Here is an 18,117-nt window from a genome sequence, read left to right as displayed (position 1 = left end):
TTCCTTCCCCCTGACACCTGTCCATTGCTCTTTTGGTCGCTTTAACTCCATACTTTACTAATGCAAGACATGGCTGTTCAGCAGAGAAGACTCCATGAAACTAGCTTGTGTTCAGGTCCGTACCTTGCACTTATCCTGTGAGATTTTTCTCAGTTTAAATTCTGAATAATAATCTAAACTTTAAAAATAACAATTTCATCCAATTTTTTCTTTACAGAGAGGAATGAAATGCTAAGATATAGGCAGATAGACATGACTTCAACGGGACTACAACGAACTACAATGGGTCGCGCGCTGGTGACGTCATAGGTGATAGAAACATGGGATTATGACTGGAGGCAGAGCTCTTCACACACATAAAGTGTAAATATAAACAAATCAGTTGAGTTTTTCCCCTTCGGATGAAATGGCCAGTCAGGCTACATGCTAAAGAGAGAGTTTAAGAGGTCCTGATCACATTCGGTACGACGAGAAAGTGAAAATGATAGGAGGTGTGTGCCCTTTTCAGCTGCCAGCCTCTGTGTGGATGAATGACCCTGTCAATTCATTCATTCAATTCATGTCCTGTCGATTCGTTACTTAAAGGCGCTGTATGTAAGAATGTGGCCAAAACGGTTACTGCACTCAAATTCAAAATACTGCTGCGAGTCGTGTCCGCCCCCTCTCCCCTACGGATTCGAGGTAGATTCGCTGAAGACTGATTTGTTTGCCCATGGGCGGCTGCCGTGGCAGGGCCGTGTTGCCGCGTCCTTGATCTTCGGTTTTCCAGCGGACCATTCGAGCAAGTCCGGCTTCTCTGCTGCTAACGCTGCTGCCGGGATACAGCTGAGGAGACTGCTAATGCTATGTACCGGGACACTGCTAATGCTGCTTGCCGTGCTGCTGTAGCTCAGTCGTAACTGTAACTGATGCTGAGACTCTACTGACTGTGTGACTGGTAGACGGCGGTGGGTGGCGCAACAGGCCAAAATACAAACGGCAGTGAGTGACGTTGCGTTGAAGTCATGTATAGGCGAATTATACGTGTGTGAAATCACTGAATCGATGAATGAACTTGCGCCAGCGTCATACGTCCCCAGAGGATCTCACTGCTAATGGCTATCACGGTGCGAACTGGTGGCTGAAGCTCAGATTTTTCAACTCAAAGCGTATGGCGCTTTCATTCGCATCACGTCCATTGTGCCACTCGCTGGGTAGGATGCCGGGAATTCGCATCTGATCACATCTTTACATGTAATTGACGGATTGGTTTATTCACATGCGGTGTGAACACATTACACCCCTTAAATGAAGACGGCCTGGCAAGAAGGCCCCCTCAAAGCTTTGGTGACCCCTAATGGGGGTCGCAACCCCCAGGTTGGGAACCAGTGCCATAGGGTACTGTTGATGCTGTCTGATACAGTGAACCAGACGCCATTTAATCGTACTCGAGTTGAGACCTCTGCCAGCCGAGGCCAATGGTGCATTCATGTGCTCGTCAGGTCGTTCTTCTGACTTCATATTTTTCATGAGCTTTGAGTTGTGATGTGGAGACCACATGGACGAACATAACCACGAGTGGAAGATGGAGTTCATAAGCACTTGGATGTTCAGCAGGCTGATCCCATATATATCAGACACTTAAAAGAGTTGTTCAAAAAGATTTGTTCGTTCATTGGTCAGTAACATTTCTGAGCTCACACAGCCTACGTACATACAAGCGAGACGCTGAGTCAGTGCTTTAAAATGAATATTTTGTCTTTGTTAAACTTATACATGATGACTGGTAATGCACTGAAGAGAAGTTTTGTCAAACATGTATGTACTAAAACAGAGTGTCACAGAGAAACTGACACTATATTTTGCAGAAGTATCAAAACTCAAAAGGTTCAATACAACGAATCAAGGGACAGATACAGAATCAGAAAGTGGTTTAACATCAGGAACTGTTTCATCAAAGACCAAGTATAAAGAAAAGCTTTGTAACAGAACGAGTTCAAACTCAGCGGTTGATTAAAATAACTAAAATATCTCATCTCAATAAGTAAAGTCATGTGCGTCTCCTCAGAGTGTGACAGAAGACATCAGTGTCACTTCACACCGTGTTAGACACATATGTTCCACATTACCATCCCTTTCTCCGTCTGTGATCTGTGATTATATTTATTTACGTAGTCAACAACAGTGACAAACCGCATTATGCTGCTGTTATCGTGATGGGATTTCATCTACAGAGCTGCTGTGTGTGTGTGTGGGTCACATGATCACACAGGAGCAGAGTCGAATGGAAAAGACATGATGGCAGCGACAGCGTTCAATTAATATACAGACTTTACTTTGGAAATGTTTAATCCAGCAGGTGTTTTTATTTCAAATAAAATAAAATCAGCTGATCACTGGGATACGTTAGGCTGTGATAATAATCGTATAAAGACAGTTTGATTATCCAGCAGCACATATGTACGTCTCTTCATCCTCATCTATGCTGAGGCTTTCACAGCTGATAAATTCAGTTTCACATCCACAATGAAACTTGGGTAAGTTCCTGTGTAGAGTGGCATGCTACAGTGTGAAACTGCTGCTCTAAAGTCCTGCACAGACAGCTTGCATGTGTGTGTGTGTGTGTGTGTGTGTGTGCCCACAGCACAGCAGCTGACATCTCACGAGACTGAGGCAGGCAGGGGAGGCAGGGGAGGGAGGTGGAAGAGTTAGAGAGTTAGAAACAACTTGGAGGTGCAACAAGGAGAACACACACAAGCCCAACACCCAAATAACCGGAACTGGGAGATGAGAGGAGAGAAGATAAAGTTACATGGCAAAGGCTGTGGCCTCTTTTTATGCTTTGACACATGAAATGTGAAACTGCAGATTGCATGACATGTTACGATTAATAACTTCACACATGCATTGTTCACAGGAAAACAGATCTTCTACCTCCTGACGTGGAAGAATCTGACTTACATTAGTCATTCTAGCCTTACACGTCGGATGAAAAGCAGAAATCATCTCAGTAATGAAGCTGGTCCAGTGACTTTACAAAAGTAAAAACTTAAGAGGACCAGTAGAAACCAGTAAGTTACCCTTACCTACAGATAATTACACTTTGACGACAGTGTTACAAATACTGTATTCTGTATTACTTCTATAGTAACAGCTAGAGTTGTACCGATACCAATACCAGTATCGGAAATGCCTCCGATACTGCCTAAAATGCGGTATCGATATCGGCGAGTACAGCCTATGACCAATCCGATACCACGTAATGCCTCACGTCATTACACATGCACACACTACAGGCAAACGAAACGGAAACGGAGCGGAGTTTAAAAAGCGTTCTACTGTAGCCTTTAAAATGTCTTTTTTTACCAAATTGTGTGGCTGCACTTTAACCTGTGTCTTGATCTGTGTCAACACTGGACAATAATAATAATAAAGTTTTATGGCATTCATTCTACTATGATGTATTTATTTCTTAATATTTTACATAGAGTTTTAGGAGTTGAGACATACAACAATTCATATCCCATCCATTTTTATTTTACGCGCTGGTATCGGATCGGTACTAGGTATCGGCAGATACCTAAAGTTCAGGGATCGGAATCGGTATCGGGAAGGAAAAAGTGGTATCGGTACATCTCTAGTAACAGCCTGCACATCTATACTCATCACACCATGCTGCTGAAATCTTTTCAAACCATGGCTGTTTTAGTTGTAGCAGTAGTCATAGTAGTAGAAGAAGTAGATGTAGTAGAAGTAGCAGAAGTTGTGGTCGTAGCAGTAAATGTAGCACTAGCAGTAGTAATAGATATAGAAGTAGAAGTCATAGTAGTGGCAGTGGTTGTAGTAATAACACTTGTAGTAGTAATAGAAGTAGTAGTAGTCATAGTAGTTATAGTAGCAGTAATTGTAGTACTAGCAGTAGCAATAGAAATAGCAGTAGTAGCGGAGGTAGTAGTAAAAGTTGTAGTAGTAGCAGTAGTGCTAGCAGTAGTAGTGGCAGTAATAGTAGTAGTGACAGTAGTTATAGTAGTTATAGTAGTAGTAATTGTGGTAGAAGTAGCAGTAGTAGCAGTACTTCTAGCTGTAGTAGTCGTAGTAGTAGTTGTTGTTGTAATAGTGGCAGTAGTAGTTAAAGTAGTTGTAGCCGTAGTAGTAGTAGAAATAGTAATAGTAGTAGCAATAGTAATAGTAATAGTAGTAGTAGTAGTGCAGGGCTGAAAATTAACACCCGCCAAGTGCCAAATGCGGGTAGATTAGCAAGCTATCACTGCGGGCGTCATGTGGCGACATTTACCAGGTGAAAGTAAACAACTGACAAAACGAAAAAACACAGACGAGGACGAAGCTGAAGCTGTAACGTTACAGAAAAAAATAAAGTTTTGTGAGAAATGGAGGTTCGGCGATAACGGCGTTTCAAGAGGCTGGCTACACTACGATGCTGAGGGTGCAGTAATGAGCTGTAATGTATGTCGGCAATATGCTAAGAAAAAAAACATAACAACTGGTTTGTCATCGGTAACAAAACGATGAAGCTGGAGAACATCCGTGACCATGAACGCGGCAAGTAGTAGTGGTGGTAGTAATAGGAGTGGCAGTAGCAGTGGTAGTGTTAGTGGCAAAAGTAGTAGCAGTTGTTGGTGCAGCGATGTAGTAGTAGCAGTAGCAAAGGTAGTAGAAGATTTCTGTTTTTCATTATTTGAGATGAAAAACAGAAATCCCATCAGTAACAAAGTTGGTCTGGTGACTTTACAAAAATAAAAACTTAAGAAGGCCAGTAGAAACCAGTGAGTTTCACTTTCTTCTGTAAGAACAGCCTGAGCGTCTGACGCTGATCCCTCCATGCCAGAGTGGGAGCCATCTGACTGGGCAAATCATTACCTAGGCTAAACCTCAAGGAATATGTCCAGCAGTTTTTGGAAAGGGCACATTTCTGCTGCAAACACACTTAAGTTGAGACTGGAACAATTTTGCAAGGGAAAGTATGTTCTGCATAACACTTGAAATGAAAGAAAAGTCTGGTCAAACGTTTTAATCTTGCCCAATAAATGTAAACAAGAGCCAGCGGGATTAAACACCTTGCAGGTTAGATGCTAAAAACTAAAATCACAGCTAGATTAAGTGACACAGTACAGATTGATGATGATTCAATCTCCAGCAAATCAAATCTGGGAACTTCAATATCAAGCAATGCACAGAAAGGTCGCATTTTGACCGCTTCACACAGGAAACAGGAAATGGGATCCAGGTGTTAAGCGCAGGTGCATGAGAACCCTACAGTGAGTATCTCAAAGCTTTAACAATCCCTCTGCTTCTCAGTCTAAATCTCCTTCATGAACAGTCCTGGATCAATGAGAGACTTGATCAGGGATGTTTGAACGTCAAGCCCAGTTTTATTTCAAACAAATTGGCTCACAGTGCTCAATAGTGCCATCAGTGGTTATTCAGGTAATTAACTCTTTAAAAGTTGATGCTACTGATTTAAGTTATATTTGATGAATGCATTGCATGCCGAATTCAACAGTGCCTCCTTATAAATGTTTGAGTCGTGTTATATACCATGAATAACAACTGGTAAGCAAGGGAACGTTAAAATGTCAAAACTTTGAATGGGCTTTGGCGCAGCTCTGCTGTTGAGACATCACATAACGGTGTGCAGTGATTTACGCACACACCTGTTGCCACCAGCACTCACCTATTCTGAGGAACACCACCACGCTGAACATGGACAGCAGGGTGGGGATCACCACACCGAAGAAGATGGACAGTTTCTTCGGCTGCCGCTGCTGGGTGGACCTCTGCCGGGGGCTGCCCGGGTGCTGTGCCAGGGCCTGGCCGGCCGGAGGGGGCCGCCGCTCGGACTCATTGACGCTGGTGGAGAGGCGGTAGTGGAGAAGAGGAGTCCGCTCTGTCATGATGAAGCCTGCCTCTTCACAAGCTTCACAACTTCATACAGTGATGTCAGAGAGAGCTGTCAATTAAATCTAACTGTTCCGCCGTAATGACACGTTTATATACAGTGTTTCGCCCTGATGCTGCAGGCTGGACAAACAGTAGCTACATAGCAGAGCAGGAAACTGGTGCTTCCGTTATAATAAAAATAACTTTAAATAAAGCCGACCTGTTAAAGCTTTAAATAACACAGGGAGCAGTCCTTACACTGAGTGTCAGAGAGTCAGGTAAAAGTCCACACAGGCGGCTCATGTCTGCTCCATAGTAGCACAACACTGCTGAATAGGACATCATGTGACGTTCAAACGTCCATTCACTTCGGTTACAAGCACTACTTCCGGTTATGGCTTTCACAATAAAAGCTGGTCTAGTTGCTGTTTGTAATGACCAGGCCTCTATAGCACAAAGTAGACATAAAGAATGCACTTCAACCAGTTTTGGGGGAGTAACTAATTACCTGTAACTAGTTACATGCAGTGGTGGATAAAATAGGGGAGACCGGGGATGTTTGTAACAGCACCACTTTCACCAAGAAATGACCTATGCGTCTTAATAGCCTTGTTCCAGACAAACTGTACTTCGCCTGAAAAGTGGACGAGATCAGGCAGCTGCAGCGCGAGGCGGTGACAAAAAGCTGCGGTCATGTCAGACCGTTTCCAGCTGCCCTCAGTCCGTACAGGAAGTCACAGAAACACTCACATCCTGTTATACTGTTATCAGTCTCCAGTTGTTTTAATTCTGATAGAGTGTCCCATTAAAATGCTTCACAAGCGATCTGTAATTTCTGTTCATGGTTCAAGCTTTGCTGAGCAGACCTGTCGCCTTGGTAATGTGTTCACTCTGTGATGACTTAACGTCACCATCAGTCACACAACATGTTTTCTGTTACAGAATAAACCTTCAAATCAGACAAATGAAACTTAAATCTCTGAAATTCAACAAAAATTAAAAGTGTGTCAACAGCTGAACCAACCAGCTGTTAGATCAGGTGAGAGCCAAGCGTTTCCCATCATGCTTTGAGTCTTGCAGTCACTAGAGAGCAACTGCAGCCACCTCGCTCTTGCGACATTATCGCTGTCCACTTTATATGACGTCAGAGCAAGTCGGGATGAAGTCGAACACAAAACTAACCAGCATGCATTGTGCGGAAGATCGAATGTGATCGAATCTACGCAGGCCTGAGTCATCTTGAACGAGCCAAATATATTTTTATTGGATGACCACTTCCTTTCTGACCTTGCAGGTGAAATTCCTAAGGCTGTCAAGCCCTGTCAAATGTACTCAAGTATTGAAAGTAAAGGTAAAAGTAAAAATAAAAAAAGCAGGAGGTCAGATTTTTGAGAATTGGGATTTTATAACTTAAAGGATTTAAAGAACGATTCCAGTTTTTCCTTCCCTCCTAATCCATCATTCGTACATCTCTCCTTTCCTCCCTACTTCCTTCCTCCCTCCCTTCTTTCCCTAATTTGTGATAAGTAACTAAGATGTTTAGAGGAAATGTAGTGGAGTAAAAGTTAAAGCTGAAATAAATATAAAAACTCAAATACAGATACTTCCAAACTATACTTAAGTATTGTAACAGAGTATTATTACTTTGGTACAATACACCACTGGTTACATGCATTTATATTACCAAAAAATGTAATTGTAATAAATAAATGTGTGCCTTAAATAAAATATTTATTCTGCTGCTTTGCATCTTTTCACTTTTGGCATAAAATATTTCCAGACATTTTTCAGCTTTATTGCCTAGTTTAAAACACAAGAAAAGTAATCCAAAAAGTTATGAAATGTGCTAAGTTACATCACTTTGATGCAGCAATTAAAATAGCTAGATTATGTATTACATTTTCAGGAAAGTAACTAGTAATCTGTAACTTCTACACTCCAGAAGTTACCTCTTCAACACTGGTTTCAACAGGAATATACAACAAAACAAATCCAGTTGTTTTTCTTGCCGTAATAAATATGCATATCCCACTTTACATCCTGATCTACAGACACATGTTACAGCCTAAGAGAAACTGAACCATGCAAACATGTACACATCACAATAAGAGCCAGTGCGTGGTCACAGAAACAAGAGAAACACCAGTGTGTGAGACACAGCGTCAGCTCCCTCAGCTTCCTGTTTGGTCCCGCCTGTCTGTGTGTGGTGTAGCTTGACACATTTTTCTAACAGTAGGGTTTTCCTGTGTTTTCCTCTCAGCCCACAGTGTTTCCAGCCTGTTGCTTTCAGTCATATGATCAGGCCGGCTGGGCCAATCACAGCACTGCATTCTTTCAGCCACCTGCACACAGATAACAAATTGAGCTTAATATGCATTTGATTTGACCTTAAAAATAGAATGAACTAGTATATACTATAGAGTATATACTATATTTACAAAAAACTTTCCAATTCAATTAATATTTTCTTATTCTCTTTGACATTTCTGTCATACAGATATGTAATGATAATTATTGGGTAACATGTATGTTGATGTTGCCTAATGTCAAGTCTCTATTTGATCATGTGACGATAGAATATCATAAGATACGATACAGCAGCTAGTTAAGGTCCAAGATCTGTCACGACTGACAAGCTGAGCACATCTACAGGTCCCACTTTTCAAACATCAAAGCAGCAGTAAGAAAAGACAAGAGAGAAACAAGCAGGAGGATAAAGTATCAAAGCTCTCTACATTAGATTCCTTTGGATTTTGTATAACCAGTTGAAGGCTGTGTGTGCCTTAAAACTAGTAACTACCATGCACTAGGGCCCGTCACAATAACGTGCACTGGGGTGCGTTGTAACTCCCTCACACCACTGACTGCAGCATCAGTTATTCCTGTAAATAAACACCATGTCCACCTCTTTATAGACCGAACAAAGCTCTTTGTGATTTACTCCACATAAACCCCTCTCCTATTTATTCTGCCCTCTGCCAGTTTGATTAGTCCAGAGGTGTCAAACTCATTTTAGTTCAGGGGCCACATCCAGCCCAATTAACCTATGGCTAAGTCCCGCCCTCAAACGCGATGAGCCAATCACAGTGTGCATAGCCATTCCCATACACTGGGACATTCTCTGCCTGGACGTCCATTGAAATGCATTACAGAAAGTCAGTTTTGTTCGGTTTTATGAGCTTTTTCTGAGATTTGAAGTTTAAAAATGGTCAAACGGTGTGCATGGGGTACATGCAACTCTGACACAAGGTATCCTGAGAGGCTGGGCGACCAGGTGTATTTTTTACACTTTAAACCACATCTCAACCGAGAAAAGTGTCTCCTTTGGATAAAGTTGTGTGGTAACGTTAGACCACAACATCAACTCAACGTGAATAAGATTAACAATGATGTCTACATCTGTTCTAAGGTAAGTCAACATTGTGTTTGAGGCAACATATTGTCACTTTGCTGGAAAGAAATATAAAGTTATCTTTAACATCTCTAGCTAACGTTAGCTAAAGTTAGCCTAACGTTAGCTCCTAGCTGCGTTGTTCATCATGTCACCTTGTTTGCTGGGAGTTCATTAGCCTATTTTGTTCTAGTTTTGTACTTTGGTGATCGTACATCATTGTTAGCTGTTGTCCAAAGGGCTCTAGTTAAGCTAACGTTAACTTCTGGAGCTTAGCTTCATTAACTTATCTGTAATGGCAGAGATAACAAAGGTTGGCAAACGTTATGCTGAATGATTCAGTGTAAATACTGTAGCACCAAACTAACGGAGAGACACTCTTGGTAAAGATGGTAAAAAGGCCGTTATCCTTTTCTCATATTCTGAGCCAAAAACCTTAACTTCAGTGGCACTTTAACTTGTTGTCTTTGATGGTGACGGCAACCAGATGCGGTTCACAAGCGTACACTGTGACCTGTAAATTTTGACTTGTAATTTAAGCTTTTCATCGACCTTCTCAACAATAAAATGATGAATATATCCCTCCAATGCGTAGTTTAGGCCCTTTTGGTTACTTCTCAATGACATCTGATCGTTATGTCCCCAAAAATCAGTAAATTGCCTCCTGTGAAATGCCGTGTACTGTGACACCTGCCATAGCGCCGCTCACTGAATGTTGATAGTTTGTCTGAGTGAGTGGAGGGGGGCGTGGCTTAGCTTGAGGGATATGTAGACCAAGATCTTTACGCACTTGAGATAATAGTGAATACATTAAAGAACATAAAAAGATCAAAGAAGAAAACGTACTAAATATTCAGTGTACTTTAATTGTTGTCGATACATGCATTGTATTTGTTTTGTGAAACTTCCAGTGGGGAAAAGAAAGTCAGTATTTTTCTTTTTAGCAATAATGGCACCTTACATGGCTCAATACTTCTGTGATCAGATGATCAGAGCACTGTGAAACAAACATATCAGACCAAAACCGACAGGTTCCCCCTCTTCTTTCACTTCTGTATTCTCACTGAATGATGCAACAGCAGTTATAACTGTGTAACACTAATAATAAAAGTGATAATAATAATACAGATAATACAGAATAGTGCAACACTGTAATGACTCCCCTCCCCCTCCCCCTCCCACACACAATGTGAAGTCCTCCCTGGTAAATAAATAACATATTAACACATATAACACAGCCTGCTTTACAGAGTGTGGACGTCTGTCCTCAGCACTACAGTGACATATAAAGAATTAGGCTACATATTAGTGACACACATATACACAGATGTACTTGCATAAAAAAGTCAATACATATACAACATCTATAAAGTAATGCAGCTGTGCATATATTCAGACATTCAGACACATTTGGGCTTTCAACACTGATCATTTCTAAGATTTCACACAAAACTATATGAACGTGCACTCACTGGTTTGTTGTAGCACACGACATCGTCCCTGTTTTGCAAATCTAAATAACTCACAACTGACTTTTGCTGAGTTGAGTCGCTTTATGAAAATCACCACGAGCATCTTTAACTGTTTCTGTCTCGTTTTTGAAGATCTTTTTGCATTTAAAATTGAATTCCTTCTTTTCCTTCTGTCATTTAAAATCTGTGTCAAAGTCTTCCTGGAGGCCACACAAGCCTCCCACAGTCTAGCATGAAGAGTTGAGATGCCTGTTTTTGCTTCTGTCCATGAGAGCAGATCACAACAGAATCCAACACAGAGCACCACTTGTTCAGCACCTACAGAGGGCGCTGCAGGTACAGTTTTGTTCAGTAGAAATGTAGCCAACAAAGTGCTCTGACGCACAGTGCTAATGTTAACACTGGTGCAGGCAGTGTGATAAAGTGATGCTCATTACCAAATTAGATTTACCTATGAGTGTGTGTGTCTGAAGGAGAGCCAAGATACAACAACAGCGCTCCAGTCGGACTGGTTTCACCTGAAAGACTCTCAACTGCTCAGCACTTCTGACTTCACTAGTTCATGTGACGATATTGTACCTTTGAATCTAAAGCAGGTCCCCAAAGTGTCACTGGTTCAAGTCTCTTTATTTAATCCAACCACACCAGCAGTGATGGCAGTGTTGGTCTGTCGGCCTCTCAGAAGGCGGTCAGTCCGCCACTTTAGTCCAGACTGAAATATCTCAACACAACTGGATTGATTTCCGTGGAGCCCACACGGTGACATTTGTGAAAATATATTTATGTATTGCATATGAATGATGCATGGAAACAAGATCCTACTCTGTGGCCACAACGTTCTTAAGGCCTGGGGGAGATCGGATTAGGTCTTGGCGATGCTTTAATTGGCCATCGGAATAAAATCATTTCACAAAATACGAATACGTCTCCATGGAGATGACTGCTTTGAATAACTGGCAGGTGAATCATCAATAGCTTCGGCTGCTTGCAAGCAGGGACAAGACTTTGATTAAGTGTTATTTTGATCAAGGAAAGAGTTATAGTCACGTTTGGATTCCTTCCAAGCAAGAGACACTTGATTCGGCTGCTCATACTCTGTTATTATGCACATGTTGGAAAGACAAAATGGCTACAAGTGGATGTACAACAGTGCATCCACTTGTAGCCGCCATCATAAAGCTGCAAACTGTCGCCTGACACTTGTCACTGCGGACAGGCGGGATGTGCTGCAAATCAAAGCTGAGCTGGCCTCAACTTTTTTAACTTTTAACTTTTTTAAGATAGATAGATAGATAGATAGATAGATAGATAGATAGAGCACCTAGGAAGTGAGTTGTGGCGTCACACACTGACAAAAAAAGCCGTCCTTTAACGTCGCCATTATACTCGGCAGGTCGTCATTACAGTTAAACGTCGCTTGGCAGCATCAGGGGGAAACGTGGCGAGACAAGAACGAAGGTGGAAGGTGGCGAAAGTCTGTGTAGAGTTGGTGGGAGGGGTGGTGGATGGGTCCAACAAACAATGTCGTCAGTCGTCAAAAAACAGCGCTAAAACAGTGACTTGTAGCATCAAGCACTGACGAAAAAGACATCCTTTCACACTGGCATGATACGCGGCCTGTTACAGTTTAATGGTGCTCGGCGGCATCAGAGGGAAACGTGGTGGGACAAAAACAGAAGTTAAGGCATCGAAAATCTGTGTGGAGTTGGTGGTGGATGGGTCCAACAAACAATGTCGTCAGTCATCAAAAAACAGCGCTAAAGCAGTGACTTGTGGCATCAAGCACTGACGAAAAAGACGTCCTTTCATGTTGGCATGATACGCGGCCGGTCGCTGTTATAGTTTAATGGTGCCCGGAGGCATCGGAGGAAGCGCAGTGAGACAGGAACAAAAATATAGGCAGCGAAAGTCCGAGTGGGGTGGGCGGGATTGTTGGTGGATGGGTCAAAAAAACACTGACTTTCACCCAGGAGGCCGGTGTTTGCTTCACGTAAGATTGTAAAGCCAAACCCTGTTCCTTTGTCCTAAACCAACCACGTGCGTGTGTTGTTGGAGGAAAAAAAAAGGCAATTTGCGTTGTTGTACTGACGTATTGTGTTTAAATGTCAATATGTGACGAGATCGGAGTGAGAATGTGTTGCAGTTACCTCATCTACTGCATAATAAACAGCATCACTCCAAAACTGACAACCATCCAACCACATCTGGAACTTGAACTTTGAATCTTTTTTTCCTTGTTCACAAATGTCACCAGCTGGGCTCCGTACCTTGTTTTTATGACACTCATCTCAAACCCATACTTCTCTTGGCCTTCAAAACTCCTCACAAGTTGACGCCTGTGTTCATCCTTGTTTCCAGCGTAAACGACAAAACCAGCACACGCTCCTTTTTCCTCAGGTCCTTGTCAACACACAGACCCTCCCAGTCCACAGTGTGCTGGTCCTCTCCTGACACCCTGTAGTGTCCTGGATCAGTCCTCAGGTACACAGCAGCACAGCTCAGCAGCACAAATACTTTCCGTTTCTTAAATTAGCTGCAAGCTGCTTTAGAATTGTTTGTCCTGTGCTCTGTTTTGGAGATATCTTTTCGGAGGTCAGCGACAAAGCGCTCCAGTTTTCCCTGGAGTAGGTTTTCGTACTGCTTTAGCACTTCATTAGTGCTGCTCGAGCTGGAACAGTTCTGTGCTGCAGACTGAGATGGTGTCACTGTGTCATTCTGTGAGGACCCAAAAGTAGAATTAATTGCAGATATAGTGACATTTGTGTTCAATATGATAAGTGTCCTCTAATTATCTGTAATTATTGCCTCTTTCTCATATCCTATGGATGAACAGTGGTGTGCCCGGGGGGGGGGGGGGAACATGCGCTAAAGTGCCCTCCTGGGAGCCAAAAGGCGTGCTGAAGTGCCCTCCTGGGAGCCAAAATGTGCACTAAAGTGCCCTCCTGGGAGCCAAAATGCACACTAAAGTACCCTCCTGGGAGCCTAAATGCGCGCTAAAGTACCCGTTTTTTTTTTTTTTTTCGCCCCTGCCCTTCAAAAAGTCTGTGCACGCCACTGTGGATGAATACAGTTTCAGTTAGTACTTTAGTGAATCATTTGTTATATGTTAATGTATGATGTATGAACAATGTATGATAAGTGACCACACTGTGTTTTGAAGCATTAATGTTCATGTCTGTCACCTGTATCTGAACACTGCTGACGATAGCCAGATAATTTGTGATGTGATGCTCCAGTTTCTCCAACAGTGACGTCAGACATCCTGATGTGGTCTGGTCCTTCACCCCCTGCACTCCGTCTTGAAATACCTGGAGGGCCTCAACCACCTCTGCATGCTTCTGCCACAGCTGAACACACACACACACACACACACACACACACACAAACTGTTACAGTGTTGAAAAATAAAATTGACCACTTGAATGGGTGCAACAAGGTATTTTAGTGCTATAGATTATTAATATTTAAAGTGGCAGTTCAAGTCTGGATCAGTTATTTCATGCTAACATCAGCATACTGGCATGCTACCAGTCACTGATGGTTTACTTTGTTAATCCCTGCGTTTATGAGCATGTCAGCTGGAGAGCACTGTTTGGAGCTGCTTGGAAGTCTTTGTTAATATTGGCAAAACTTTTCCCGGCATGTTTTTGGCATTATTGATTTTATTTAACTCTTTAATGTTCAGCTCAACCATCATTTTGATTCACTATATCCTAATAAATGTGTTGAATTTAACCTGATCGAGCCATCTCTACCATTCTGTTTACTGTAGGTATGTTATGCTCTAAAAATCCACTGGATTTCCACTGTGTCTTTAAATGATATTAGTTACCAACAAATAAAGTCACTCCAGACGTGAGGGCTCTGTGTGGTGGAATTTTCAATGGTCGGCATTTTCTGAATTTAAATTCATGATTTAAGTAACTTTCAACAATATAAATATGTATATACACCTGGACAGGTCACCAGACTATCACAGGGCTGACACACAGAGACAGACAACCATTCACACTCACATTCACACCTACGGACAATTTAGAGTCACCAATTGACCTATGGCTAAGCCCCGCCCTCAAACGCGATGAGCCAATCACAGTGCGTATAGCCATTCCCATACACTGGGACATTCTCTGCCTGGACGTCCATTGAAATGCATTACAGAAAGTCAGTTTTGTTTGACCACAACATCAACTCAACGTGAATAAGATTAACAATGATGTCTACATCTGTTCTAAGGTAAGTCAACATTGTGTTTGAGGCAACATATTGTCACTTTGCTGGAAAGAAATATAAAGTTATCTTTAACATCTCTAGCTAACGTTAGCTAAAGTTAGCCTAACGTTAGCTCCTAGCTGCGTTGTTCATCATGTCACCTTGTTTGCTGGGAGTTCATTAGCCTATTTTGTTCTAGTTTTGTACTTTGGTGATCGTACATCATTGTTAGCTGTTGTCCAAAGGGCTCTAGTTAAGCTAACGTTAACTTCTGGAGCTTAGCTTCATTAACTTATCTGTAATGGCAGAGATAACAAAGGTTGGCAAACGTTATGCTGAATGATTCAGTGTAAATACTGTAGCACCAAACTAACGGAGAGACACTCTTGGTAAAGATGGTAAAAAGGCCGTTATCCTTTTCTCATATTCTGAGCCAAAAACCTTAACTTCAGTGGCACTTTAACTTGTTGTCTTTGATGGTGACGGCAACCAGATGCGGTTCACAAGCGTACACTGTGACCTGTAAATTTTGGCTTGTAATTTAAGCTTTTCATCGACCTTCTCAACAATAAAATGATGAATATATCCCTCCAATGCGTAGTTTAGGCCCTTTTGGTTACTTCTCAATGACATCTGATCGTTATGTCCCCAAAAATCATCAGTTGCCTCCTGTGAAATGCCGTGTACTGTGACACCTGCCATAGCGCCGGTTACTGAATGTTGATAGTTTGTCCGAGTGAGTGGAGGGGGGCGTGGCTTAGCCATAGGTCAATTAACCTGCATGTCTTTGGACTGTGGGAGGAAGCTGGAGCACCTGGAGGAAAGCCACGCTGACACGGGGAGAACATGCAAACCCTGCACAGAAGGGCTCCCCCACCCTGGAGCCCAGACCAGGAACCCTCTTGCTGTGAGGCGACAATACTACTACTGCACCACCGTGCACCGTATACCAGCCACAATTCAGACCTGAGCAGAGTGACCATGTTTTTAGCTCCACCTTTTAGTCCCAGATCTGTGTGCTAGGTACCCCAACAGAGGGGGGACCAAAAATGGCGACGGTAAGGAACGATTCCTAACATCTGCCGTATGGTATATTTTCCTTCTCAAAGCAGGTTTTATTGTGTAAAAGACCAACCAAAGTAGCATAAATGAGTCACAGACAAGCACACCCTTTAGTTTTTCTCTCTACTCATTGATACGTAGTGAACCAAGACAGAAGAGGAAAGGCAAAAAACTCTCATACATGCTGTTGGAAGTTACGTGCATGGGATTCCGTAGATGTCAGAAAGCACTTACAGTTTTATTTGTCCACTCTGTTGTGTTAATGGAAACACACGGTAACTGTACAGGAGAGGGCAGCGTGTTTTCACCCACGCAGGCAGCCTGAGGACAGGAACAAAGTTTTGTCACACTCTTGCATGCACAGAAAATAACATAAATCAACAAGCACGATGTTAGATTGTTTTCATACGGAAGTGTCTATTTGTCATTGCAATTTTTTAAAACTATTTTACTTTCTTCAATAAATATGAATGCATAATTCCTCACCATGTCTTTCCTCAGCCCCTCAGTCCTTCTCTCCATAGTTTTTCTGGCTTGAGGGTTGCACCAAAAGTCTCTGGGTCTGGCCTGGACTTCAGGTAGATGGCAGGAAATCACTCCTATCAGCAGCAGCAGGAGTCCTAGAGGAGCACATGGCGGAGATGACTGACGGGCTGCCATCTAGCTCCTTCCTGCAGCAGCAGACGGAATTCTACCAGCCTGCATTTGTTTTATTTATATATGTCTGCCCCGACTCCTGCTCAGTGAACTAATGGGCTGTATCTCACCTGTTACCATAATATCCTCTTAGCTTGCCAAAATCTCACCCACAAGTTTCCGCCCTGACTTGTGATTATTTCCCCACATTTTTTTTTTTTAAATTATTTTCAGAAGTAAAGGTTCACTGAGTTTCAAATCAAATCTGTCAGACAATCTGATTGCACCACCTAAAATAGTGGAGATTAGTCCCAAGGTCTCTTTTACACTGAAAACAAATGGGAGAGATGGTTGAGATATCCTGTGGTGGGACAGGGAGGATATTGAGCCTTTGGAATATCTCTGAATCTCTGCAAGCACTGACAAGTTCCTCTCACAGTCTTGTTGATACAACCTGTCATCAATGCAGACGTTAAAAGTGGAAGTTGCAACTGAATATTTTAAGTGTTACAGAGGAGGATTATCTGTTCTCACTTTGCCTTTCCAGAGAATATGAGGTTGTTTAAAAGTCACTCTGTGTTCCTAGTAAGGAGTGTGCAATATCCAGATGAACTGAGGCATTATAATACAGCTGCAGTCCTGACATTAACATGATCTACAGTAGGTAACATCTTATTTGATGTCCAAGTGACACATTTACACCTCTGTAAGTATATATAAACGACAGTGACGACAGATTTCTTCCATTGTAAATAAGACGTGAAACTGGGCATGAGTCCAAGCAGACAACTTACTGCTATAAGCCATAACCCGCTCCTGGGTGCATGGTGTCCCTCAGCTGTGGTCTGTCAACCTGCATCCTTCGTCCATTCAGCTTCACAAAAAGGAGCTCAATACACAGGTAATCAAAAATCAGTCTGTATCCAACAGGTAATTCTCCACGTGAATCACAGGTCCCAGTTCTGGTGAAAACACCATGGGGCTGCTTTTTCTTGGAATAGTTTGGTAATGGTTTGACAAGCTGGTGTGTCATGAGTGATGTGTTATCGAGCCTGAATTCATGGCAAGAGCTTTCAGAGCACGCAGGCTTTATATTTGATTAAGCCCAAAGTTAATGTTTGACTCTGGATCCTCAATGCAAATAAGACAAGAGAGGCACCACGTAGACCCAGATAGTGGTAACCTAGTTACATGAGGAAGCAGACTTGTAGGACTCACTGTCATTATGCTTTTTTCAAGTTAGTTTATACAGTGACGTGCAAAAGTTTGGGCACCCTGCATGGTCAGTGCTCAGTAGCGCCCCCTTTGGCAAGTATCACAGCTTCTAAACACTTTGTGTATCCAGCTCAGAGTCTTTCAGTTCTTGTTTGGAGGATTTTCAGCCATTCTTCCTGCAAAAGACTTCTAGCTCTGTGAGATTCTTGGGCCGTCTTCATGCTCTGCTCTTTGAGCTCTATCCACAGATGT

At 42.4% G+C, this 18,117-nt stretch overlaps 2 protein-coding genes across 5 annotated transcripts in view; both read right to left on the bottom strand.

Annotated features, from left to right (window-relative positions):
• zgc:153039 (uncharacterized protein LOC767698 homolog) overlaps window positions 1–6,216 on the bottom strand; it is a 112,699-nt gene extending 106,483 nt beyond the window's left edge. Inside the window, exon 1 of the mRNA XM_050066957.1 lies at window positions 5,672–6,216. Coding sequence (XP_049922914.1) covers window positions 5,672–5,891 — 220 coding nt within the window. The 5' untranslated portion in view covers window positions 5,892–6,216. The remainder of the gene's footprint in view (window positions 1–5,671) is intronic.
• Window positions 6,217–7,595: 1,379 nt separating this feature from the next.
• LOC126404277 (uncharacterized) lies at window positions 7,596–17,695 on the bottom strand. 4 transcript variants are annotated; one of them, XM_050067403.1, is made up of 5 exons: window positions 17,445–17,695; window positions 16,501–16,685; window positions 16,249–16,335; window positions 13,923–14,087; window positions 7,596–8,219 (listed from the first exon to the last, which is right to left on the bottom strand). In XM_050067403.1, exons 2-5 carry the CDS (start codon window positions 16,672–16,674, stop codon window positions 8,049–8,051), a joined length of 597 nt encoding a protein of 198 aa, XP_049923360.1. In that variant the 5' UTR covers window positions 16,675–16,685; window positions 17,445–17,695; the 3' UTR covers window positions 7,596–8,048. The 4 variants fall into 4 exon arrangements, with proteins under 4 accessions (XP_049923360.1, XP_049923349.1, XP_049923368.1 ...); XM_050067392.1 differs by lacking the exon at window positions 7,596–8,219 and adding an exon at window positions 10,115–13,455; XM_050067411.1 differs by lacking the exon at window positions 7,596–8,219 and adding an exon at window positions 10,115–13,455 and having other exon boundaries at window positions 16,501–16,634.
• Between the last annotated feature and the right edge of the window lie 422 nt (window positions 17,696–18,117).

The sequence above is a fragment of the Epinephelus moara genome, chromosome 2 (assembly GCF_006386435.1).
Source record: "Epinephelus moara isolate mb chromosome 2, YSFRI_EMoa_1.0, whole genome shotgun sequence".
In the NCBI taxonomy this organism is placed as follows: domain Eukaryota; kingdom Metazoa; phylum Chordata; class Actinopteri; order Perciformes; family Serranidae; genus Epinephelus; species Epinephelus moara.
This window is presented reverse-complemented; position numbering and strand designations above follow the sequence as displayed.